The sequence below is a fragment of the Natrix helvetica genome, assembly GCF_964273705.1.
Source record: "Natrix helvetica genome assembly, chromosome: 1".
Taxonomy (NCBI): domain Eukaryota; kingdom Metazoa; phylum Chordata; class Lepidosauria; order Squamata; family Natricidae; genus Natrix; species Natrix helvetica.
Window position 1 is genome coordinate 14,727,190 of NC_138548.1, and position 27,157 is coordinate 14,754,346.

The 27,157-nt window shown below is 43.2% G+C and overlaps 1 protein-coding gene across 2 annotated transcripts in view; it reads left to right on the forward strand.

The window, feature by feature from the left end:
* Positions 1-2,435: 2,435 nt before the first annotated feature.
* TMEM259 (transmembrane protein 259) overlaps positions 2,436-27,157 on the forward strand; it is a 52,366-nt gene continuing 27,644 nt past the window's right edge. The window contains exons 1-3 of one of the 2 annotated variants that reach the window (XM_081958831.1): positions 2,436-4,063; positions 7,931-8,206; positions 23,151-23,268. In XM_081958831.1, the coding sequence (XP_081814957.1) occupies positions 3,839-4,063; positions 7,931-8,206; positions 23,151-23,268 (619 nt within the window). In that variant the 5' untranslated portion in view covers positions 2,436-3,838. Of the gene's footprint in view, positions 4,064-7,930; positions 8,207-23,150; positions 23,323-27,157 lie in introns of both variants that reach the window. The other variant, XM_081958830.1, reaches the window with a different exon arrangement.

Sequence of the window (27,157 nt, forward strand, 5' to 3'; positions counted from 1 at the left end):
CTATCTATCTATCTATCTCTATCTATCGATCTATCAATCAAACTATCTATCGGCTATCTTTCTCTCTCTCTCTCATCTCTCTTTCTCTATCATCTATCTATCTATCTATCATCTATCTATCTATCTATCTATCTATCTATCTATCTATCATCTATCTATCTATCTATCTATCATCTATCATCTATCTATCTATCATCTATCTATCTATCATCTATCTATCATCTATCTATCTATCTATCTATCTATCTATCTATCTATCTATCTATCTACCTATCATCTCTCCCTCCCTCCCTCCATTAATGTACATTCAAAGTGACAATAAAGTTAGTCTAAGTCTAAAGTGGGTGGACTTCAATTCCCCATAATTCTCCAAATGGGAGCATGCTGGCTAGGGAATTCTGGGAGTTGAAGTCCATACGTGTTAAAGTTCACAAGGCAGAGAAACCTTGGATTAGAGTGTCTTGGGGGAATAGTGGTGGACAAGGGAGGAAGGATAAAGAATGGAGAAGGAGGAAGATCTTAGCTGCAACTTCCCAACAGGATAGGGACAGGGGGAAATTTTCAGGTAGAGGTTCTTTCAAGGCTAAAGGAAACTTTCAGAATAATCCACAAAGGAATCCAGAACAAGAACAGACCTGTTAGTTTTTTTCTCTGCAACAAAAATACTGGAAAAGAGATAGCTTGTATATGCATATACATATACATGCAATAACTATTCCTAGGACCTAGAAATAGTTGTGGAGCCCCCCCGATGGACATGCTATGCAATTGCAGGGGCTACAATACCATACAGTCCTTATTTCCCCAATTTTAGCTACTTTTAAGATGTGTGAACTGTAACTCCCAGAATTCCTCAGCTGGCTGAGATTGAGAAACATTGCCTTAAATAATGATTTCGAAATTGATCTTTGAATGTTGCCAGTTCCCACTATCTGTATCAGAGTTCATGAGAGTTGGATGACTTATTCAAACAAACAAAAACTAACTAACTAACTAACTAACTAACTAACTAACTAACTAACTAACTAACTAACTAACTGCCAGGTGTGGCCCAGCAAGGTTTCTCACATCCTGAAACAAAGCCTCCACTTCTAGGAGCAGTCCAACTTTTTGTTCCACTTGTTGAGGATTTAGCATAAAGTTTAACTTTGGAAACAGATGACTGGACTAATGGGATGCACTGTTTCAATCCAACAAAGCCACGTCGATGACTGCATGTTGTACAAAGATTTCATTTGATACAAAGATACAAATATTTCATTTTTAAAAAAGAGCAGCTGAAAATACTGCTGCTGTGGTTTGGAATTTAGATGAGTTGATATCTGCAATATTTTCCAAAGCCACAGGAAACATTTGCAAAAAAATAGCAACAGTAGTAACAATCGTAACAGATTAGCATTAGGTGTGAGAATTATGTTGCTAACTGGAGTCATCAACAGAGGGAGAAAAAGCATCAAAATATGGAACGCTTCACGAATTTGCGTGTCATCCTTGCGCAGGGGCCATGCTAATCTTCTCTGTATCGTTCCAATTTTAGTATATGTGCTGCCGAAGCGAGCACAAACTAAACGAGCTCTGAAGTGCTATATAAGCCTCATGTTCATAGAATATTGTAAGCTATGGTGATCACATATGTTTTTTTTTAAAAGACCTAGTTTGTATTAACGCAAAACAAGCTGTGTCTCTTTTATAGCCGAAATTTCGAAATATATATTTTAAAAATTTAGAACAAACTGCATTTTCAGCAGAGGATGACACGCAAGGTCGGGTTATGGAAATCAAGGGGCGTGGCTCCGGAATTGAGTTGTGGAATATGGAGACAAAGAGATAAGTAAAATGTCGAGGGTTTCAAGGAGCATAGCACGTTTGGTTTCGAATCGCCGTAGGTCGAACCCTCCATGTGAGGGTTCCCAAAGGGGGTAAGTTTCTCTTTCTGCCCAACGTAATTCCCGAAGTGGGTAAGAACAACGCGTAAGGTGTGAAATTAAAGAGGAAATAATTAACCAACGTTGTTGTATTGAAGGCTTTTGTTCTATAGGTCAGTGAGGAGTGAACAGCTCAAAGGAGTATTTGCGTAAATGAAGATTTTCAGGATGCAATAGAGTTACATCAGAGTGGATAGGCTAAAGAAGGACATATAAAAACGAAGCCTTTAAAACTTTTTTTTAACTTGCCAATCCAGATAGCTGACATCTGGGGTGGGGGGTGGAAAGGGGCTTTTGGGATTTTTTTAAAAAAGTATTTGTCAATACCTGAAGTGTTTATAAAACCTTCTTCTTAACCGTACCCCCTTTGTAGGCCGCTTTTCCCACCCCCGCCCGACGCATCGCGCGCTCCCCTTCCGGAGCTCCTCTAGTTCCCCCTTCCTTTCCCAGGATGCTTTTCGCCCTCGCTCGGCGTTCCTCCGCCCTGCCTGCTCTCGGCCGACGTCATCGGCGCTGTGGGGCGGGGCGGGAGGAAAAGGGGAAGCGAGCTTGCTTGTCAACATGGCGGTGGCCCGGGCGGACGTGAAGGTGGACTGAGAGGCGCAGGCCCAGAGGACGGGCCGCTTCCCGCGGACGCGGCCGAGCTTCTCTTCCTCTCCCCGGCGCCCCTTTCTGCTTGGTGGGGCCGGCGCTGCTTCGCCCGGCCTCCTGTAGACCAGGGTTGGGTGGAGGCTCTCCCTGTCCTCCTTCGGGGCTGTTCTTCCCTTCCTGGGGAGCGGGAGGGGTCTCCTCCCTCTCAATAACGGGGTCGCCCCCATTTCCTCCTGTCACTTCAAGCTTGGAGGGCGGACGTTCTTTTCCCCCCTGCCCCAAACCCCTTTCATCCTCTCGGATTCTTCTGACGACCCTTTTTCTCCCCAAAATTAGGCGCCTCCGTTTTGAGGCTTGTCCTCCCCCCTCCTTTCCCCATCCCCGAGAAGATTGCAAAGGGTTCCTCTTTGCTCTTCCTCCCCCCAAAAAATTGGCTCTCCCCCTTTCTTGCCCCCCCTCTTCTGCCCCGGATTCCCTCTGCTAGAAATTAGTGGGATTCACCAAATCCCCCCTTTAAATAAGAGATCATAGAGGTTTCACAGCCTCCCCCCTCCCCATGTCACCCCCTCAGAAAGGTCTCTCCCCTTCCTCTTAACTTAACCTGGCAAAGTTTCTCTTTCTGCCCAATGTAATTCTGCCGCCCCCTTCCCTTGTGATTTGATGGACCCCTCCCCTATTTTGCTGAATCCCTCTTCCAGCTCTTGCATAGTCTGCCCACAGTCCCATTTTGGGGGGTCCTGGCATCCCTGACCCATTGAACTGGTTTCTTTCCTCCATTTTGACAGATACACCTTGGTCCCTGCCTTTTTCCCAGGGAGAGGCAGATCTGCCGACAGTTTTTTTTTTCCTCTTCCTTTTCTCCTGGCAGCTGCCTTTTCCCATCCTATTTGTCTTCCCTAACCCTGAAACATTTTTAGGTCCTATTCGAGGTAGGCTATCAGGGGCCCTTATAGGGGATTCGTTAGTTTGCCCTTCTGTTCAGCTCTTGCTGAGTGACTGACCCCTTTCTTTGTTGTTTCCAAATTGGTGCATCTTTCATGTCAATTCTCTGTAAGGACCATTTTTCTTCTAATTCAGACTATGGGCTAACTTTGTTGTAAGGATAGCTATTCCCAGTTGCTGTTGTTTTTTTCTTCTTCCCTCTGCCAGTTTGGGAGGCGGATTCACTGCTGAAGTGCTTTCTGCTCTCCGCAGACTTGGTTAGTATCTTGAAATTAAATTTATATGTGGGAAACTGGAGTCAAACTCTTCTGAGAGAAGACTGCGAAAGAAGCCTCTGAAAGCAGCCCTGTCGGCCCTCTGTGCACCTTCACCAACCCAGGATGTCAGAGAATCAGCCCAACAACACCCATCATCCATTGAACAATAATGGGGTGGGTGGGGCCCCTGCTGGCAATAACCGAGGGGTCCGTAATCTCAACCAGAACCCTCTCATCAATGTTCGTGATCGCCTCTTCCATGCCCTGTTCTTCAAAATGGCTGTCACCTATGCCCGCCTCTTCCCACCGTCTTTCCGCCGCATCTTTGAATTCTTCATACTCCTTAAGGTAATGGTGGAGGGGTAGAGGGAGATTAACATTCCCTTTCAATGTGTGTATTCTCATACGGGTTTGGAAATAGAGTTAGTAATGTTTGAATGCTCGCTAAAGCTTATGGGGAAAAAAAGATTTTTAGCCTCTACAGATTTGGGGTGGGGTTTGCGTGACTTCCCCCTCCCCCCCTTGGTGAATATTTTATTGGCTTGTGATAGATTATTCTCTCTGCGCCTCCTCCTCCGGGTGTTTCCTGCACTTCTATTCCCATTTACGAAACTTCCCAGGGCTTAACTTTGATTTCTTGGGCTAGGTCAGGGGTCAGCCACATGTGGCTCTTTCATCCCTCTGCTGCGGCTCTCTGTCGCTCAAAATAGGCATCACAACCTCTAGTATGCGACACCTGCCGGCACGCTTTTCGACCCCTGGTAGGTCCACCAAGAAAAGAAAAGTTTCAGAAAACAGCCTAGAATGTTTAAGTCAACTACATATGCTAGTTTTATGGCCGCTCAAGAAATAGTCAGGCACAAGAAAGGTTTGTGGCTCCCTCTGTTTTCTTTTTTGTGGGAAACGGGTCCAAATGGCTCTTTGAGGAGTTTACGGTTGCCAACCCCTGTGCTAGCTGTTATCCAGACTATCCTGTAATCTTTTTTTTAAGAACCATGGGGATGAATTCATTTTATTCAAGCTTTAAAAATTGTGTGTTATTTATATTTCATATTTCTTAACCGCCCATCTCCCTCGGTTTTGCTCTGCATGCAGTACACGTTCTGTACTGTATCATTCTATATATGTGTGTGTTTGTGTGTGTGTGTGTGTGTGTATATGTATGTGGGTGTGTGTGTTGTATTTGTGCTGATAAATAAAGGGAGACTAGTATAGATCTATTTCAAGCTATTTAGCTCTCATCAGCTAGCCATTCCCTCAGCACAAATACAACACAAATATAAAAAGGCAACATTAAAAATATGGTTTTCTGCCTGGATGGTCTCCTGTAGTGAGCCGAGAGACAGAAAGGGGGAGTAGTGAGTTCCCTCCCATATTTGGGCATACCAGGGGTTGTAACACACACACACACACACCACACACACACACACATATATATTACATAGTGCACAGCTGTCAAATGCTTTTGTGTTACTTTTGTAATTTATCACAGTACTCCCCAAAAGTAGGGCACTATTATTTTCATTTAACAGATGGGAAAGAAAAAAACTAAGGCTGGAGGGAAAATGGTTTGTCTAGAGCAGTAACCTGCATGTGACAAGTTTGTGAGGAATAAAGTGTAACTTCCTGTGATGTTTCTATTATAATGCTTCCTAAATTCATGCTAGTTTTTTTCCCTAGTTGCACCATACTGTGGGCCCCTGTTCAACCTCTGATCAGCTATTATTTCAAAACTCTCTTTACATCTAATGCAATCAAGCCACGTACTCATCATTGTATATGTATGCTTACATATATGTATATTGTACATATCAGTTCTAAATAGGACCGTGTATGCCTTTGTGGAATATGTTCAGTCCAGTTTTATTTCTTTTGTGTTACCAGTTGCTACCAAGCTCAATATCAACTTTGGTTAAGATTGGCTTCACCTTTTTTATCCAAGTTGTTGATAAACTTACAGAAAAACACTAGGCTTAAAGAATTTCTCTAAAGTGCTACTAGTTCCTCAGTTCTCTGCCTTAATTTTACTATAACTACAGTAAAGATTTCCCTGTCAGTCATATCCGATGTAAGGGCATGGTGCTCATTTCTTGGCTGAGGTAGCCAGGGTTGTCCGAAGACAATTTAGGCGGTCATGTGTCCATCATGGCTATGCACCAAAGGCACATGGAATGCTGTTACCTTCCCACTTAAATGGTACCTATTCATCTACTCACATTTCCATGCTTTCGAAACTGCTTGGTGGGCAGGAGCTGGGGCAAGTAACGGGAGCTCACCCTCAGAGGTGGGTTGCTCCCGGTTCGGCCCGGATTGGGCAAACTGGTAGTAGTGGTGGTGAGAGGCTCTGCATTGCGCAAGCAAGCGTGAGCGCATGAGTGAACAGGTAGTAACAAAAATGGCAAACCACCATTGCTCATCCTCTTGTGCGGAATTCAGGTCTCGCACCCTGAACCTAAAGCTCCAGCTCTTTAAAGCTCAAGTGCCTTTCAAATTAGTCAGGCTGTGTATTTTCCTGCAGTGACATTTACAGCTCTGTAATTTAAAGCCCTTGTTCTTGAGGATCGTAAAATGTTTTGGATATGTTTTGCCATCTTCTCCGAATTGGAGAGCCTCATTTGCTTGCAGTGTGAAGGCAACGGCATTGGTTTACCACACGGGACCATTGTAAGGATTACAACAAGCTAACATGATATGTTTAGAACTCCCAGAAGAGCAAGGAGGAGGTAATTTCCGTGGGTTAGTTTTAAAAAGCTCCATAAAGTTACTAGGCTATAAAAATGGTTTATTACTCTCCCAGAAGGCTACTAATCCATGTTTCCATAGTAAAGCAGGAAGAAAAATGCTTTTGAAATGCGGCATTATCAAGCTGATTGCTGTTGCTTTGTTCTGGTATCTTAAAAAGTTGCCTTCTCATAATCTGTCTCTGCCTAGCCAGTTGGCAGCACTAGCTGACCTTGACTGATCTAGAAAGCAAAACAGGGTCAGCCCTGCTTGATAAATTTGGATGCAGAAGGTGCAGGGCCAACAAATGGACCCTGGTGGTCAAACAGAATCCCAGAAGGTGTCAAGGGCTGATTTATGAGCTGTTGCCAAGGAAACTGCCTGATGTAAGTCTCCACAAATCAAGCTCAACTTGATGGAGATTTTGCTTAATGATGCAGCATAGAGTATGATGGACAGAAATATATCACGGCAGCTGCCTTAATTTCTGGACTACGAGCGGTCCTCAATTTACAGCCATTCATTGAGTGGCCCTTCACAAAGGCGCTGACTTAATGACTGTCTTTCACACTTGCAGCATCTCTACGGTCGCGTGATCAAAATTCAGATGCTTGGCAACTGGCATGTACTTATGACGGTTGCCATGTCCTGAGGTCATGGGAATCCCCTTTTGCGACCTGCTGACAAAGCAAAATCAGTGGGGAAACCAGATTCACTTAACCACCAAGTGTAACTAACTCCACAACTGCATGGATTCGCTTAACAAGCGTGGCAGGAAAGATTGTAAAAGTGGGCAAAACTCAATGAACTTGCTTGCTAAGCAACGCTTAGCAGGCTCAATTCTGGTCGTAACTCGAGGACTACCTGTAGTTGCAAAGGAAGAAACCCTCTGCATTTTGCTCAGAAATGAACTGGACTGGCTGAGAAGGAGGAGAGAATGCTGTCTTCCTTCTAGAAACTTGTTCAGAATGGACAACCTTTGAAAGAACTTTAGTCCATGGGAAAACACAATTATGGATGGCAGGTGTATGGAGCCAGAACCAAAACTGAGTTGAGTTATAATTATTTTATTTAAAAAAACTCATTTATTTTATGGTATTTTATGATGTTTTTATTTATTACTAGCCAATAATTCGGTGTTGCCTGGGTATTTATTTATAGGGGGGAAATGTCTGGACCAAACGTAATTTTTAATGTTGGATTTTCCCTTTTGTGGAGTATTGTGAAGCCGTTACCATAGCAACTCCACTGCTCTGTACAGTAGAAGCCATTTTAAGGCACAACAGGCTGTATCTTAACAGAACACGTACCCCGAGGGGTGTTAGGGGTATCTTACCCCACACAGCATTTGTTTCTGTGTACCAAGTTTGGCTGAAATTGCTCGGGGCGTTCCAGAGTTATGCTGGTGTACACACACACACACACACACACACACACACACACACACACACAGAGGCGGCACTGTTTGTAATTTGTTATTCTTTTGTCTGCCAGGCTCTCTTTGTCCTCTTCATTCTGGCCTACATTCACATCAGCTTCTCCCGTTCCCCCATCAACTGCCTGGAACACGTTCGGGATAAATGGCCGAGGGACGGCATCCTACGAGTGGAGATTCAACGCAATTCCAGCCGTAACCCCGTTTTCCTCCAGTTCTGCGAGAGTGAGAGGTTTCCAGGCATGGTGATTGAGCCTGCTGTTGGGGAGGAGGAGGAAGAGGAGGAGGAGGAAGAAGAAATGACTGTGGAGATGTTCCAGAACAGCTCCATCAAGGTACCACGACGGACAAGGATGTTGTTTTGCTAATGACGATGCATTTTTCCCGTTCACCTTCCGTAAACATGAATATGTTCATTGTTACCACCAAATGATTTACCCTTTGGCCTGATTTAATATGGCAGGTATTATGTGTGTGAGAGAAAATTCCTCACATTCTTTTAAGTCCTATATTTTTCGGAGTATATAAGACCAAGGTTTTGAAGAGGCAAATTAAAAAAAAAAGTTTTTGCACTCTGCAGACCTCCCCAAAATGACCCTTTTTCTATAGGAGGCTTATAGAGTGCTCCTTCGGGCTGGGGGGGGGGGGCAAAATTGAGCAAAAGGTCTGTTTTTTGCTCATTTCTGCCCTCCCCAGCCCCCAGGAGCACTCTGGAAGCCTCCTAAAGTCTATGCACGGCCATTTTGGTGAAGGAGCCAGGGTTTCGGGAGGTAAAAAATGCTGTATTCAGTGTATAAGATGCACCCAACTTTTCAGCCTCTTTTGAGGGAAAAAGGTGTGTCTTAGACTCCAAACAATACGGTAGTTAAATGTATTTGCCTCCAAATCTCCCTTATGTGCTTTTGTCTCCACTGAAAAAAAATCCCCCAATCATGAATTTCAGTGAGAGGGGAGATACTTCAGCACTTGGTTCATGCTCCTCATGTCCTTTTAAGCTCTCTAATATTGCTTCGTAAGATGGGCTTGCTGCCAATTCAAAGCTACAGTTATTTAGACACGAACATTCCTGCGGTTAAATGACTACAGAAGATTCTCAGTCATCCAGGTGATAGTTATCTCAAAGGTGTGTTTTTTTCAAAAGGCAACTGGATTGGTTTTTTTTTTTTTTTGTGGCAGAAGAAGTTTCGCTTCTAATCCAAGAAGTTTCATTATTTTGAGATTCCTGTTGTTAATTGATCCCAAGTAAAAAAGTTTGGAAAATGCCATGAGAATACTTTCCGGAATACCATATAAATCAGAGAAGTAGCTAAGAAATGGCCTTGTTGGATCAGATTGTCCAGTTGGCCCAGTTCCAAAATTTCAGTTTGTGGCTGATCCAGTTCCACAGAGAAGGTCAGAAAGAAAGGGCTGCCTTCTTGTAGCTGTGGTTCCAAATGTCCCGGCCAAACGTAATTCCCAATGTTGGATTTTCCCCCCCTTACCAGAGGGAGACCCCTTGTGGAGTACTTTGAAGCCGTTACCATGGCACCTCCACTGCGCTGTACAGTAGAAGCCATTTTACAGCAGTACAGTAGAAGCCATTTTAAGGCACAACTAGCTGCATCTTAACAGAACACACACACCGACGGGTGTTAAGGGTGTCTTACCCTCCACAGTATTTTTCTCCAGAGAGTAAGTCATCTGTGTACCAAGTTTGGTTGAAATTGCTTGAGGCATTCCAGAGTAATGCTGGAACACACACACACACACACACACAAATTGCTCGAGGCGTTCCAGAGTTATGCTGGAACATGCACACACACACAGAGCCATATATATATATATATGCATGCACACACACACACACACACACACACACAGTATAATAGATAGATAAATGATAGATAGATGATAGATAGATAGATAGATAGATGATAGATAGATAGATAGATAGATAGATAGATAGATAGATAGATAGATAGATAGATAGACAGACAGACAGATACAGATACAGATACAGATATAGATATAGATATAGATATAGATATAAAGAATGATTCTATCAGACTGTAGTTCATTGAAAAGGCGACAGCCAGAATGGTAAATTCTGAAATATTTAACCTGATAAAAAGACACATTGAAAGGTGACATTTTGTCCTCGGATAATCTGCAGAGCTCTCTCATGTGTAAGGAATGAGGGCAGATCTAGAACCAATGAATAGTCAATTCAGAGAAGTATTTGAGAGAAACTTCCTCCCTGAATGATGAAACAGAAACTGCCTTAAGAGGTGATGGGCTGTTTTTTTGCTATGTGTATTTAAACACAGGTCCAAAAGACTCTCAGGGATAAATAGATTCAGGGTCCTGCATTAAACAGGTATTAACTGATCCTCCTAGTTTTATACTTCTTGAATACAGGTTAAATTTAGCTATCGTAGATAATGGCCTTCAGCAGACCTCTCTTAGTTTTTAAAGGTTGATTTGAAAATGCTTTTTTCCCCTGAATCTGATTCTGTGGGTCGTCATGGAGGGCTCTTTATTTAATGATAGTATCTCCAACCTTTCCTTTGTAAAAATTACAAACTGTAAAATAAACATATTGTAAAACAATGGTACATTGATTTAAAAAAAAAAACCTTTAGAGCAGTTGAATATGTTAAACGATTTAGAAGTCTATAAATGGTAAAGTATGTCTAGCAAATGAACCATTGCAGCTCCAGAGCATTCTACTACTAGTACTAGGAGAAATGCAGGATAATTGGTTATTTATGTATATATTGTAGAATTGTACAATATAGGGACGCAGTGGCTCAGTGGCTAAGACGCTGAGCGTGTCATTCAGAAAGCTCAGCAGTTAGGCAGTTCGAATCCCTATAGCACCACGTAACGGAGTGAGCTCCCGTTTACTTGTCCCAGCTTCTGCCAACCTAGCAGTTCGAAAGCACATAAAAAATGCAAATAGAAAAATAGGGACCACCTTTGGTGGGAAGGTAACAGCGTTCTATGCGCTTTCAGCATTTAGTCTTGCTAGCCACATGACCACAGAGACGTCTTCAGACAGCACTGGCTCTTCGGCTTCGAAACGGAGATGAGCACCACCCCCTAGAGTCGGGAATGACTAGCACATACGTATGTTTGAAGGGAGCCTTTATCTTTATCTTTTACAGTATAGAGCTGCTCAACTCTATAGAATGATTACATACAGTCCAGTAAAATCAGTCATACAGTACATTTAAAAAAAAATAAAGTCCCCCTGCCTTGAAACACTGGAAAAAATACAACCATTAAATGACAAACAGACATGTGGGAGCTGCCACCCATCTAACTCAAGGACCAGTTTTCAAAGCATATGAATCCGGCCAGGGTAGAGACCAGCCACCTGAAGGGGGGGGGGTGTTCCTGAAGGCAGGTGTAGGCAGATTTCCTAGCCCCCCTCCCTCCCCTCCAGCATATGATATTTCTTAATTGATTTAGCCTTGGGTCACAAGGCAAACAAGGAATTCCTAACCGTGCTAGCCACATACCTTGCGACAATTTGTATATCCCTGAGCTCTGTTCTTGTAAACAACTTGCACTTAAAGTGTCCTCTTCTGCATTGCTGCATAGTGCCTTAATCATGCCTCTCTTTAGAGGTCCTCTTCTCATCCGCCTGCAGTCAGGGGAACTGTGTGACATCAGTCTGATGCTTGGGAAAGCGGTGGCTTTTTGCAAACTGGAAAGCAAGTCAGTCCGTGGCATTCAGAGGACATAAATAGGAAATCAGGTATCTGATCAGTTGGGAATGAGCTGTCGATGAGTTCTGAGTGAAATGCTGTGGGACTTTTGAATTTTGGACGTCTAGTCGAGCGCCTGACTGATGCTACTTTCTGGACCTGGGGCATGATGAAGGTGGCCCCTAAAATGAGCTACCAATTTATCTCTCCTTTAAAAAAAAAAAGACATTTCCAAGTATTTTGGCTCTGAAGTTAGGGACGATCTCAGAAATTTCCACCTCCTGACGTTGCCTGAGACTAGCATTTAATGTCCTCTCTAAACAGGGCTTCTCAACTGCTTGCATCATAAGGTAATAAACACCGTTAGGATTTTTCTGCACTTGCTTCTCTTGGCTTTTCAATAGATAAATTTTGTAATCTTTTTATTTTTTTTAATATTTTTTTAAATTTTTTATTTTATTTCAATGCTAAAAGCAAATGCAAATTTAAGTCAGAAAGACCATGAGAGAGAGAGAAAGAATAAAAAGTGCAAGGAAAAAAAGAAAAGTAAAAAACAAAGAAATATTTAAAGAAATGACTTCTAGTCTTCATCACACATATTAATAAAGTTGATAACTTCACTCCCTATAAGGTTACAAACAAGTATCTCTCATTATCTGTCCCTCATCTTCACACAGGTCCATAGGCGGTTTACTATCAAAAGATAAAGACAAAGACAAAAGATATTAAAAAAAAATACTACAGAAAGCCAACGTTAAAAGGCTGTTTATAATAATTATTTTCATAGCTCATTATTAAGGTCTTAATGTCTCAAATTTATCTGGACCCTTAATTCATTTGGATCAAAGTCTTATTCAGTTTTTGCCATATATTCCAGTTCTTTAAACTCTTAAGCATAAGGTTGATTTTTCTTTTGTTCAAGAATTGAAGCCCTTGTACCACATCGCTTTTCAAACTCGTTGGCTCTAAAGATCTCTAATAGCCCTAAAAGTGTTAAATAGTCAATTTCTAAAAGTGATTTGAAAAGGAGTGAACCTGACGTCCTTTAAAAGGCTCCATCAAGCTGTGAGCTGTTGTAGAATAGAATAGAATTCTTTATTGGCCAAGTGTGATTGGACACACAAAGAATTTGTCTTTGGTGCATAGACTCTCAGTGTACATAAAAAGACAAGATACATTCATCAAGAATCATAAGCTACAACACTTAATGATAGTCATAGGGTGCAAATAAGCAATCGAATCGTACTAGGAAACAATATAAATCGTAAGGATACAAGCCACAAAATTACAGCCCTGCAGTCATAAGTGGGAGGAGATGGGTGATAGGAACGATGAGAAGAGTGTGTGTAGTGCTCTATTGGCCACACGTGGAATACTGCATTCAGTCCTGGTCGCCACGATGTAAAAAAGATGTGGAGACTCTAGAAAGAGTGCAGAGAAGAGCAACAAAGGTGATTAGGGGACTGGAGACTAAAACATACGAAGAACGGTTGCAGGAACTGGGTATGTTTAGCTTAAGAGAAAGAAGGACTAGGGGAGACATGATAGCAGTCTTCCAATATCTCAGGGGCTGCCACAAAGAAGAGGGAGTCAAACTATTTTCCAAGGCACCTGAGGGTAGAACAAGAAGCAATGGGTGGAAACTAATTCAAGGAGAGAAGCAACCTAGAACTGAGGAGAAACTTCCTGACAGTTAGAACAATTAATCAATGGAACAGAAGTTGCCTCCAGAAGTTGTGAATGCCCCAACACTGGAAGTCTTTAAGCATTGTATTGTATTGTGCCTCCTGGAACCAATTATTGATGAGTATCGAAGTACCATTATAAAATGCAAAATAGAAACACCACATAAACTATTTTTCATTCAGAAAAGGGAAAGGTGTTGCAGAGAACACACAGTATATCACAATGGGACTTCCGGTTCTGGCGGCTGATCGCGACAGGCAAGCCTTGCTCGCCCCGCGCTCTCCTGGGGGGCCCTCACTCCTTGGGGGGCACAGGACGCCCCGTAGAGGCTCCTGCCGAAGGGGCGGCACCGCGGGGATCCCCTGAGTTGGCGGCGGTCGGGGGGGCCCCACATCGCCCTAGGCACCGGGAAGCATGATGGGGAGGCACTCCGGCGCCTTCGTGAGGAGGCTCCTGGAAGAATGAGCAATCCGAAGGACGCGGTTGCTGTGTGGTGAGGCGGAAACTTCTCCCCATTCCTTTATTTGCTTTTAAAGAAACTGCCAACTATACCTAAAACTGTTTTCAACTTGATTTGGAGAAGCGCAGCTGGAGGGAGGGGGATTTCCCCCCCCCTCGGACAGGCGACTGTAAACTGTTTCTGCTCTCAGCCCTGGTGGAGGAGGAGGGAGAGAGCCAACCAATGATTCCACGCTCATAGCAAGGGCTAATTTGGGATCATAATCCTACAAATGAAATGATGATCTGAAAACTTTTGGAACTTTGAAAACTTTATGTTATGCCTCTTAACCCCGAAACTGGCAGGGCAAGATGGCACACTTCCGTTGTCTTTATAAACAGTGAAAACTGACTCCACCTACAGAACTTCAGGCTTCCTGTCTTTGTCTCCGTGCAACTCAGACAAATCTCTTGTTGGTTTGAACTCCCTGGATTAAGGACTTATTTCTCTAACGCCAGAAATTGTGATCAGAAAAATCTCCTTCTGCCTGGACCTTTAGTCTCTCGATCTCTCTTGGCGGTTTCCCCTCCCTGATTGATCTCTCTCTGTATTGACTTTGAACTCTTTATTGCTCATACAATGCCACCTAAAAAACCACCCCCGGGGAAGCCGGGCTTTGCTTCCTCTGCCCCGACATCTGCAACATCCAGTCCCAGTACACAATCAACGATAACATCTTTGATGCAGCCTAAAACTACTGCATTTCAACAAATGTTTCAACAAATTTTAAAGGGACAAGAGGAGATAAAAAGTCAACTGAAACAGATGAAAGAAGAGCTTAAAGAGAACCAGAACCAGACCAGTAAAAATTCACAGAGACTGGATCTTTTGGAGGGGGGGACGGCTGAGATGAGGGGAGAGATGGAAGGGGTGCAGAGGGGGAACAAAGAACTTGAGATCCACCAGATGAAAACAGAATTTGAAAGAATGTCTTTTTTTCTTAGATTTCAAAATGTGGTTGAGACAGATGATGAAGATTTAAGGGACATTATGACAAACATCTTGGCTGAATACGTTCAGAAAGAGAAGCAACAGATGGGGTGGGAATTGGACCTGGTTTATAGAGTAAAGTCAGCATATGCTAGAACACACAATGTACCCAGGGAAGTACACATTAAGTTTCTTAGAAAGACTACAAGAGATGAAATTCTGAGTGCACAAAGGGGGCAAGTTTTGAAATACCAAGACAGAGAGATAACCATTCTGAAGCAGATCCCCAAGAAAATGAGGGAGAAAAGAAAAAATTATTTGCAGTTAGCGAAGAAACTTTACCAGAAGGGGGTGTGGTTCAGATGGCTGATGCCTGAAGGTATGCTAATATTCTGGGAGGATACAAGAGTTAAGAGTTAACACAACCATAGAGGCTCAGGCCTTTATGGAAAAAAACAAAGCACTCCTAGATAAACCAGATGATCTTACAACAGACATACAGGACACGGGAGGGGCCGGAGCTCTGCTGGCGGGGGGAGAAGGGGCAATACCAAGGAAACTCAGATCACAAAAATGAACAAGAAAATTCGCTTGACATAAATTGATTGAAACTACTATATGAATTTATATGCTGACTAAATATTGTTATTTTGTACTGAATTTTGTTTAAATGTATACCATGAGTATGGGGGGAGGGGACACCTGCCGCATATTGCAACTGCCAAAATTTGTAACCTTTCCCAGCACCTTTTTCCTTTTTATTTCTTAAAAACCAATAAAACTTTGTTTAAAAAAAAAAAGAAGCAATGGGTGGAAACTAATCAAGGAGAGAAGCAACTTAGAACTGAGGAGAAATTTCCTGACAATGAGGGCAATTAATCAGTGGAACAGCTTGCCTCCAGAAGTTGTGAATGCCCCAACACTGGAAGTCTTGAAGAAGATGTTGGATAGCCATTTGTCTGAAACGGTATAGGGTTTCCTGCCTAGGCGGGGGGTTGGACTAGAAGACCTCCAAGGTCCCTTCCAAGTCTATTATTGTATTGTATTGTAAGACTAATAGTAATAGTAAATGCAGCCTTAGTGAATAGTTTGACAGTGTTGAGGGAATTAGTTGTTTAGCAGAGGGATGGTGTTCGGGAAAAAAACTGTCCTTGTGTCTAGTTGTCTTAGTGTGCAGTGCTCTATTGCGTCATTTTGAGGGTAGCAGTTGAAAGAATTTATGTCCAGTATGCGAGGGGTCTGTAAATATTTTCACGGCCCTCTTTTTGACTCCTGCAGTATATAGATCCTCAATGGAAGTCAGGTTGGCAGTAATTGTTTTTTCTGCAGTTCTGATTATCCTCTGAAGTCTGTGTCTGTCTTGTTGGGTTGCAGAGCCAAACCAGACAGTTATGGAGGTGCAGATGACAGACTCAATTGTGGGTTGTCTTCTTCCTCAAACCTCTGGGAAACCGCCGTCCTGTGGTCTGTTTGCGAAGAGTAGCCATTCAAACCACAGGAGGGTTCCCAGCCTCTCCTTATCTGAAGAGGTTTTGTAGAACCAGTCTACGTGCTCTTTGCCACGGTGATTGTCTCTGACCATTTGGAGACATGCTAGTTCACCATGATCTCCCAGCAGTTGAACTTCGTGATGTCCTTAACCGTCACCACGTCCTGCAGCTAATTTGGGTTTGCAAGCACAAATGTACCTTTCCTGATGGGAGGATGATCTCCTTCAACCCATAAAATACAAAAAAGCTGCAGAACACACAGAGAAGACTGTAGAGATTCTCAGTCATCCGGGTCATGGTTGTCCCAAAGGTGCTTTTTCAGGAGACAACTGGACCTTCTGGTGTTTTGTTTTTTCTTTTGAAGATGTTTCGCTTCTCAATACAATACAATACAATACAGTAGTAGAGTTGGAAGGGACCTTGGAGGTCTTCTAGTCCAACCCCCTGCCTAGGCAGGAAACCCTATACCATTTCAGGCAAATGGCTATCCAACATCTTCTTAAAGACTTCCAGTGTTGGGGCATTCACAACTTCTGGAGGCAAACTGTTCCACTGATTAATTGTTCTAACTGTCAGGAAGTTTCTCCTCAGTTCTAAATTGCTTCTCTCCTTGATTAGTTTCCACCCATTGCTTCTTGTTCTACCCTCAGTGCCTTGGAAAATAGTTTGACTCCCTCTTCTTTGGGGCAACCCCTGAGATATTGGAAGACTGCTATCATGTCTCCCCTAGTCCTTCTTTCTCTTAAGCTAAACATACCCAGTTCCTGCAACCGTTCTTCATATGTTTTAGCCTCCAGTCCCCTAATCATCTTTGTTGCTCTTCTCTGCACTCTTTCTGGAGTCTCCACATCTTTTTTACATTGTGGCGACCAGAACTTTATAATTTATAATCCTTCCATTCCCCACTATCCTGTCAGAGCTGAAGAAGCTTCTTGGATGAGAAGCGAACCATCTTCAAAAGAAAAAACAAAGTCCAGTTGCCTCCTGAAAAAGCACCTTTGGGACAACACACAGAAAACAATAGAAGCTTAGCTTAAAAGAGGCGTATATGTTTCTGCTCTGTATGGTACCTCTAATTGCTTTGGCAATCCCTGTTCAACCTGTAAACCAGAGGATTTGCTGTATTAAGCTAAATCTCAGAAGGGGGTTTAAACAGGGTGATGAATTATGCAGGGGAAGGAATATATGCAGATTATCTTTAATTTGCATAATTGGAGTACACATGAACGTAAATAAAACTTCAAGACATGTGCTACATAAATGATTACATCCGGTGAGATTTGAGGAGTGGGAGGAATGTCTGTGTAACGCACACCCCTGATTTATATGATAATTGTATGGATAATTAATTTGCTTTTCATTTGTCTTGAACCTTCGGTTGATTAATAGGATGAGGAAAACATCAGAGTCCACTTTTCCTGTTTTTGATTTATATATAGATCCATTACAACTCCCCCCCCCCCCCTATGCTACATTAATGCTTCAAACTCCCATTGTGTTCTGGTACTGAAAAGTATAACTCAACTTTTGGGTAACCCAAGTCATCTGTGGCATATAAATTTAATTTATTATGATTGGTCACATAATCAGCTAGTTGTTTCGACTGGATTTGGCATTTTTATCTACCTATCGAGTCTTTCCCAGGGACTTGGAATAGACCAGTGCTTCTCAATTATTTTCTGTCATGCCCCCCCCCTAGGAAGAAGAAAACATTTCGCGCCCCCCGCGTGACTGTAAATAGTATCATTTGTCTATAAAATTGTTATAAGTACACCTCTGCATAACACTGTATCCTTATTAACGTATAAGAGAATAAAAAAAGAAAGAAATGTGGATTAATTTACAACAAAGAATAGCTTTATTAACAGCAGAAAAGAGAGAGAGAGAGAGAGAGAGATTATATCTCTCTGAATAAATATTCAGAAGAATCTATCCACTATAGATGATTGCTCTTTGCAGAATTACTATAGCTTTGTGTCCAAGCGTAGTTAGTTTAGCACTGTTTTGATAAGGCCTAAAAAGTGTAACTTGAATAGGCTTAGGATTGTAGATATAAAACAAAGGGAAAAGAATGAACTTTCAGTTTTGTTCAAATAGTTACATATGCTCTGATAGAAAGACATTACCACTTTCAAGGACAAAGTTCTCTGGCTTCCAAACTCCAAAACTCGGCTGCTGAGTCTTCCAGCAGCGGTGGCTCTAGGAGGGTGCTTTATGGTTGTGGGCTGGCTGCTGGAAGACTCTATATCCAAAAGACTCTCTGTCCAGCAGCCAGCCCACAACCATAGAGCGCACTCCTAGAGCAGCCACTGCTGGAAGACTCGGCAGCCGAGTTTTGAAGTTTGGAAGGCGGAGAAGAAGTTATGCTCGTGAGCGTGGTCACCTCATGGCAGCTTCGCTCCTGACAGTCAAACGAGGTCGAACGAGCCCCCCTTTATGGAGCCTTTATGGAGCCCCACTATTTGAGAAGCACTGGAATAGACAGATGTTATTTCCTGTTGTTGCTGTTGTTGCTATTGTTGTTGTTGTTGTTGTTGTTATTATTATTATTATTATTATTATTATTATTATTATACGATTGAATCACAGCGGCCAGTTGTTTCACCGGATTTGGCATTGATTACTAGTCGGGCCCCACCCAGGGGCCTAGGACATCGTAACGTATTTTCATTATATACGTGAGATCCAAGTAGTGCAGCTTTTTGCATTTGACTGATGGTGATTTTGTCAAGTTTTAACTGTTTTAAATGTAATTCCAGTGCTTTTGGAATAGCACCCAGTGTGCCGATTACCACTGGAATTACCACTGCTGGTTTGTGCCATAATCGTTGAATTTCAATTTTTAAGTCCTGGTATTTCGCGACTTTTTCATGTTCCTTCTCCTCGACCCTGCTATCACCTAGTATTGCGATGTCTATGATTGTAACCTTCTTTTTCTCAACCAGTGTGATGTCTGGTGTGTTATGCGCTAGTATTTTGTCTGTTTGTATACGAAAATCCCACAGGATCTTGACCATCTGATTTTCGGTGACTTTTTCAGGCTTATGTTCCCACCAGTTTGTTGTTGTTTTAATATTATAATTTTTGCACAAATTCCAGTGGATCATTTGTGCTACTGAATTGTGTCGCAATTTATAATCAGTCTGCGCGATTTTTTTACAGCAGCTGAGTATGTGGTCAACAGTTTCATCAACTTCTTTGCAGAGTCTGCATTTGGCATCATCATCATCATCATCATTATTATTATTATTATTATTATTATTATTTACTTTATTCATTAAACATGAAACTCAGTCAACTGAACATTCAAAAATGCATCACAAATATCATTGACTGGTACTAATGGTCGATATGGGTTGCTGCCAGCATCCTAGGTATCAACCAGGTAGCTTCTTAAAATGTATGTTTTTCCAAGTAGTGCAGTTGTCGTCTTCTTCTTCTTCTTCTTCTTCTTCTTCTTCTTCTTCTTCTTCTTCTTCTTCTTCTTCTTCTTCTTCTTCTTCTTCTCCTCCTCCTCCTCCTCCTCCTCCTCCTCCTCCTCCTCCTTCCCCCCTCCCTCTCCTCCTCCTCCCCTCCCCTTCTCCTTCTCCTTCTCCTCCTACCCTGTTTCCCTGAAAATAGGACTCCCTGGATAATAAGCCCAATTGGGCTTTTGAGAGCATGCGCTAAAATAAGCCCTCCCCGAAAATATTGCAACACAGCAGCAGCCATGAGGTGACCACGCTCACCGCCTCCTGCACCTCAAAAATAATAAGCCGTCCCCGAAAATAAGGCCAAGCGCTTATTTCAGGGGTCAAAATAAAATAAGACGAAGGGAAACATGGTGGTGTTGTTGTTGTTGTCAGTGTTTCTCAACTTTGGCAGCTTGAAGATAAGTAGACTTCAATTCCCAGAATTCCCCAGCCAGGGGGAAATCTGGGAGTTGAAGTCCACAAGACTTAAAGTTGCCAAGATTGAGAAGCACTAATTTATGTTGTTGGTGCTTCACTAACCTTCCCCCCCACCCTGCTTTCCCACCCTTGTCGTTCACTTCAGTTTGTTATATCTCTGCCTGCTACTTGTAGTTTGTGACATAAAGTTGCCTGTCTGCTTTTCCTTGTGGCCGCTGTCTTTGTTTTTCTGGCTTCTTGCAAGATCTTCACGATCAGTATACATTAGTATGGCCCTTTAAACTACTACCTCCTGACCTCATCCTCGTGTGAGGAAAAAATATATCAAGGGTTGGTTTGAACTTAATTAAGGGCTTGCCTTGTTTGGCAAAAAACTCCCTCCGAATGGAAAGCACCTTTTAGGAAGAATTTCCTGATTGCACTCAATTTACTTTTTAACTTCATTTCCTTTTCTTCGTATAATTCCAATGTATTCCTTCTGATAAAGACTCGAGAGAAGAGATTCAAAACACCACCGTTTCAATTGTCAACGGTGAATGACAACCGGCAATCAAATAGTGCAGTGTGAACGTTTATGATCAAAATGGTAGATTTACAGTGTATCACAGAAGTGAGTACACCCCCTCACATTTTGTAAATATTTAAGTATATCTTTTCGTGTGACAACACTGAAGAAATGACACTTGGCTACAATGTAAGACACAGACATTAACAGCTGTGTGTTGCCTTATTTTGAGGGGACAGCACATTTACACTGCTATACAAGCTGTATACTCACTACTTTACATTGTAGCCAAGTGTCATTTCTTCAGTGTTGTCACATGGAAAGATACACTTAAATATTTTACAAACTGTGAGGGGATGTACTCACTTCTGTGATATACTGTGTGTTCTCTGCAACACCTTTCCCTTTTCTGAATGAAAAATAGTTTATGTGGTGTTTCTATTTTGCATTTCATAATGGTACTTCGATACTCATTAATAATTGGTTCCAGGAGGCACAATACAATACAATACAATAGCAGAGTTGGAAGGGACCTTGGAGGTCTTCTAGTCCAACCCCCTGCCCAGGCAGGAAACTCTATACCGTTTCAGACAGATGGCTATCCAACATCTTCTTAAAGACTTCCAGTGTTGGGGCTTTCACAACTTCTGGAGGCAAGCTGTTCCACTGATTAATTGTTCTAACTGTCAGGAAATTTCTCCTCAGTTCTAAGTTGCTTTTCTCCTTGATTAGTTTCCACCCATTGCTTCTTGTTCTACCCTCAGGTGCCTTGGAGAATAGTTTGACTTCCTCTTCTTTGTGGCAACCTCTGAGATATTGGAAGACTAGTATCATGTCTCCCCTAGTCCTTCTTTTCATTAAACTAGAAATACCCAGTTCCTGCAACCGTTCTTCATATGTTTTAGTCTCCAGTCTCCTAATCACCTTTGTTGCTCTTCTCTGCACTCTTTCTAGAGTCTCCACATCTTTTCTACATTGTGGCGACCAAAACTGAATGCAGTATTCCAAGTGTGGCCTTACCAAGGCATTATAAAATGGTATTAACATGTCACGTGATCTTGATTGTGTCCCTCTGTTGATGCAGCCTAGAACTGTGTTGGCTTTTTTGGCAGCTGCTGCACACTGCTGGCTCATATTTAAATGGTTGTCCACTAGGACTCCAAGGTCCCTCTCACAGTTACTACTTTTGAGCAAGGTACCACCTATACTGTACCTGTGCATTTTGTTTTTGATGCCTAAATGTAGAACCTTACTCTTTTCACCATTGAATTTCATTTTATTAGATAGTGCTCAATGTTCAAGATCCTTCTGTATCTTTAGCCTATCTTCTGGAGTGTTGGCTATTCCTGCCAGCTTGGTGTCATCTGGGCACAATGGGTAGCAAACAAATTTTCCTCTTAAGGAATAATATAGTGAGTCACAAGGTAGCCAACACTGACACGTTCTAGCTTGTATGTTGAGTATCAAACAAACGAGTATCGGGGCAAATTGTTTGTGTCAAAATGGGTTGAGCACCAAATCCAATGAATTTCAAAGAAGTTTGAGTACCAAGGTACCACTGTGTATGCAGTCCTCAACTTACAACAGTTCATTCGAAGTTACAACGGCACTGAAAAAAGTTACTTATGAGCATTTTTCAGACTTTCGACCGTTGTAGCATCCCCGGGGTCACATGATCAGAATTTGGATGCTTGGCAACTGGTTCACATCTATGACCGCTGCGGTGTCCTTGGGGGGGGGGGGGTTACGTGATTTCGTTTAGTGACCTTCTGATCAGCAAAGTCAATGGGGAAGCCAGATTCATTTGACAACCGTGTTACTAACTTAACAACGGCATTGATTCAATTAACAATTAAGAAAGGTCGTAAAATGGGGTAAAATTCACTTGCAACAGAAGTTTGGGTTGTAACTGTGGTCATAAGTCAAGGACTAACCTGTACTTGATTTTGCACTCTTTTACTATGTTTTACAAATAGTCCTTGTTTAGCAACCATTTGGTTTTGATGACTCGGTCAATAAGTGAAATGGTTGCTAAGTAAACATTGAGGAGAGAGACTGCGAACAGAGAGAGAGGCGGCTGACATTTTCTTCAAATGAGACAATGTCCTACGCCTGATCCTTTTTTTCTCCTTGTTTTGACCCCGGACAGGGCAGAGGGGTCTTATACCAGGGGTGTCCAAACTTGGGAACTTTAAGACTTGTGGACTTCAACTCCCAGAATTCCCCAGCCAGCCATGCTGGCTGGGGAATTCTGGGAGTTAAAGTCCACAAGTCTTAAAGTTCCCAAGTTTGGACACCCCTGACTTATACAGTCTGCCTCTTTCTGAGCTGCTTATTTCTGCAGCACACCCTTTCCCTAAAGTTCACAAACTCAGCTGTGTGAACTAACTCAGTTGATTAGAACTGTAACTGCTGGGTAGCTTCTGCCTGAAACTGACTAGACTATAATCGGTTTCATGCTGACATTGCAGTTAACATGGGCATTGGGCAGAAAATGAATCTTTCATTACCATTTATTACTGTCTTGTTATTCACGCCGTCATTAATTCCTCTGTATGTTTTTTTTTTTCTCTTCCTTCTTTGATAGTTTAATCTGGATATCGAACCTAAGATCTTCCACAAGGCAACTCGGCTGAGTAATGCCCATGTTTTGTCCCCCAACGAAAGCCAAGAATTCGCCTTTGGCAGTGAGCCGTCCTCTAAAGGTATGCAGCCTCTCAGCGAGACTGTGTCCGAATTTGAGATGCTAGCCAAAGCAGGTAAAGATACGTTGTTCTTAAATTCTCATCTTGTTCCACCTGTACATCACTTTTTTTTCTCATTCTCCCCCTTGCATCGGTCACTTTTTTTCTTTTGGCATGCGTTTTCCATCCATCCATCCATCCACCCACCACTCGCTCTATGCTCTCCCCCTCCAAAAGATTTTAACTTGACTTCTAAACTAGCATGTAGGCTAATGTCCTTGGGGACTTGCCAGAGAAATCCCCTCGGCTTGTGGCTGCCTGTTGGATCTATATGATGCGGAACCTTTTCTGTTGCGTTTGTTGATGGAGGGGCACATATGGAAGGCGGAATAGTATTGCAATAGAGAAAATGGCATCACGTTGCATAAAAAATGACATTTGGAGGATCCAAATGTGTCTGGGATCCATTTATTAGTATCCTGAGAGAGACAGAATACAAACTTTTCTTATAGGGACATTTCTTCTCCGTCTGTTATCCTGAAACATTCTTATTTTGCACCTTAAGTAACAATTTGATGGATGAAATAAAATGCTATGCCTCACTCTGAATACTGTACAGGTAGGTAATCCCTGACTTACAGCAGCTCATTTAGTGACTGTTCGAAGTCACTGAAAAAAGTGGCTTTTTGACCATTTCTCCCCACTTATGACCATGGAAGCATCCCTGTGGTCACGTGATCAAAATTTGGATGCTTGACAACTGTTTTACATTTGGGACGGTTGCGTGATCCCCTTTTGCGACCTTCTGACAAGCAAAGTCAACGGGGAAGCCAGATTCACTTAATCGCCGTGTTACTAATTTAACAACTGCAGTGATTCACTTCATAAATGTGGCAAGTAAAGTCGTAAAATGGGTCAAGTCTCACTTAAGAAATGTCTCACTTAGCAACATAAATTCTAGGCTCAATTGTGGTTATAAGTTGAGGACTACCGTGTTTCCCTGAAATTACGACATGTCCTGATGATAAGGCCATGCCACATTTTTCTGGTGGCAAAAATATAAGCCCTCCCCCGCAAATAATCCCCCTGGACAACCCCCCCCCCCCACCTCCGGCCAGTCGGAGCGCCGCTCACCAACCTAGCAATATCCCGAGGGCGCCAAGCCACGGGAACCGGGGTGTGTGTGGCAAGGGTGATCGCGTTGCTTAGCGCCTTCGGGATACCTGTCGCAGCAGCGCAACACAGCAGCCATGAAGCGACCACACTCATGAGCAGCCACCCGGCAAACCCCCTTTCCAGCGCTATTCACTGACCTAGGGGTATCGCCAAGCCACGTGAGCGCCTGTTCGCTGCCACCCGGCTCCTGCAGCTTGCCGCCTTTGAAATGGCAGTAAATGGCACTCTGCACGGCTGGAGACGGGGGTTGCGCGAGCGGCTGTTCCGCTCTCGCTCTTGCGCCTCCCAGCCTCACGATGCCCTCTCCACAGAGCCAGAGCACCTCTGCTGCCGCCGCCGCCGCCACATGGCTTTTTCTGTGGCTTCCAAACCGAGTCTTCCAGCAGTGGCCGTCTGGGCATATGCTCTATGGTTGTACGCTCTGCCGGCAGCTGGCCCACAACCATAGAGCGTACGCCCAGAGCGGCCGCTGCCGGAAGACTCGATTTGGAAGCCGCAGAAAAAGCCATACGATGGTGGCTGGAGGTCCCCTGGCTCTGTGGGGAGAGCTGGGCCAGGGCATCGTGAGGCTGGGAAGCGCGCCAGCTGTGCAGAGCGCCATTCACTGCCATTTCGAAGGCGCCAAGCCGGGGGAGCTCATGCGGCTTGGCGATACCCCTAGGTCAGTGAATGGTGCTGTGCCCGGCTGGAAAGGGGATTTGCCGGGTGGCTGCTCGTGAGCGTGGTCGCTTCATGGCTGCTGTGTTGCGCTGCTGCGACAGCGCAACACAGCCATTCGCCCATGAGGCTGTGCCCGGCAACCCCAAAACAATAAACCCTCTCCTCATAATAAGGCCCAAGCCGTATTTTGTGGGTAAAAAGAAAATAAGACCCTGTGTTATTTTCAGGGAAACACGGTACATGTAATTAGTAATAATAACCCTAACCCTAACCCTATGCCAACTGGACGTGGTGGCTCAGTGGCTAAGACAATGAGCTTGTCGATCAGAAAAGTCGGCAGTTCGGTGGTTTGAATCCCTAGTGCCGCGTAATGGAGTGGGAAGGTAAAATAGCGTTCCGTGCGCCTTTGGTGTTTAGTCATGCCGGCCACGTGACCACGGAGACGTCTTCGGACAGCGCTGCCTCTTCAGCTTAGAAACGGAGATGAGCACTGCCCCCTAGAGTTGGGAACAACTAGCACATATGTACAAGGGGAACCTTTACCTTTTATGTCACTGCTATGGGGTTTTCAACATACAGGTAGTTCTTGACTTATGAGCAGTCACTTAGTGACCGTTTGACGTTCCGATGGACCTCCCCCCAAAAGGTACTTATGAATCAGTTCATAGGTTCTGATTGCCTCCATGATCACATGACTACATTTTGGGCGTTGGGCAACTGGCCCACATTTTTGGATGTTTGCAGCAGCATCTGTCTATTGTGTGATTGCAATTTATGATTCCCCCCCACCCACAAAAAAAACCTGGCATTTGCATCCGATTTTCAGTCAAAATGCCCCATAGTGAACAGTGGGTTTGCTTAATGACCGCTGCAAAAAAAAAAGGGGGGGGGGGCTCCATTATGGTTATAAGACAACGACTACCTGTACTGGACTAGATGCATCTTTGGTCTGATCAGTTTTAGACTCCGAGAAAGAACTCTACCCAAATAATCAGCTGGATTAAGTTAAAAACTGGATTCTACTTTTCACATTTCTGAACTGCCCATTTCCCTCCAAGAGAGACTCCGGGTGATGTACAATACAATTATGGCCTCCAGGAGAGATTCTGGGTGATGTATATAATTATGGGTGGCAGGACGATCCTGACAATTCAGAAGCATCAGGGTTTATAAAAGATCTGACTTGTTCTGAACAAGCTTCTTGGAAAACCGTTGGTTTTTTTACAAAGGAGAGGGAGGAGAAAGGTGGTGGAGATACATAGACTCAGGCAAGGCATGGATCAGGGCTTTTCAAACCTGTACAGGCTGCAGAACCTGTTATTTAAAAAAAAAAAATCTGGGGGAAGAAAACAACTTATCAAGATGTAAAATTCCACTGACGGAAAATTGGCCTTTGACTGAACTTGGTCTGTCAAGAATCCATCAAGTACAACACTCCACAATGCTGAGGGAACCCAATTTGAAAAACCCTGGCATAGATTGAATGGAGAAGAATAAATTTACCTCCCCCCCTTCCCCATAGTGCTAAAACTCAGGGCCATCCATTGAAGCTAAATGCATGGAGGTTCAAGATGCATTAAAGGGAAGACTTTTGATAGATAGATGATAGATAGATAGATAGATAGATAGATAGATAGATAGATAGATAGATAGATGATAGATAGATAGATAGATAGATAGATAGATAGATAGATAGATAGAAATAGATCTATACTAAAAAGGTAAAGGTTCCCCTCACACATATGTGCTAGTCGTTCCTCACTCTAGAGGGCGGTGCTCATCTCCGTTTCAAAGCCAAAGAATCAGCGTTGTCCGAAGACCTCTTCGTGGTCTTGTGGATGGCATGACTAAATGCCGAAGGCGCATGGAACGCTGTTACCTTCCCACCAAAGGTGGTTCCGATTTTTCTACTTGCATTTTTGCATGCTCTCGAACTGCTAGGTTGGCAGAAGCTGGGACAAATAATGGGAGCTCACTCCGTTATGCGGTACTAGGGATTCGAACCGCTGAACTGCCCACCTTCCTGATTGACAAGCTCAGCGTCTTAGCCACTGAGCCATCGCGTCCCTTAGAT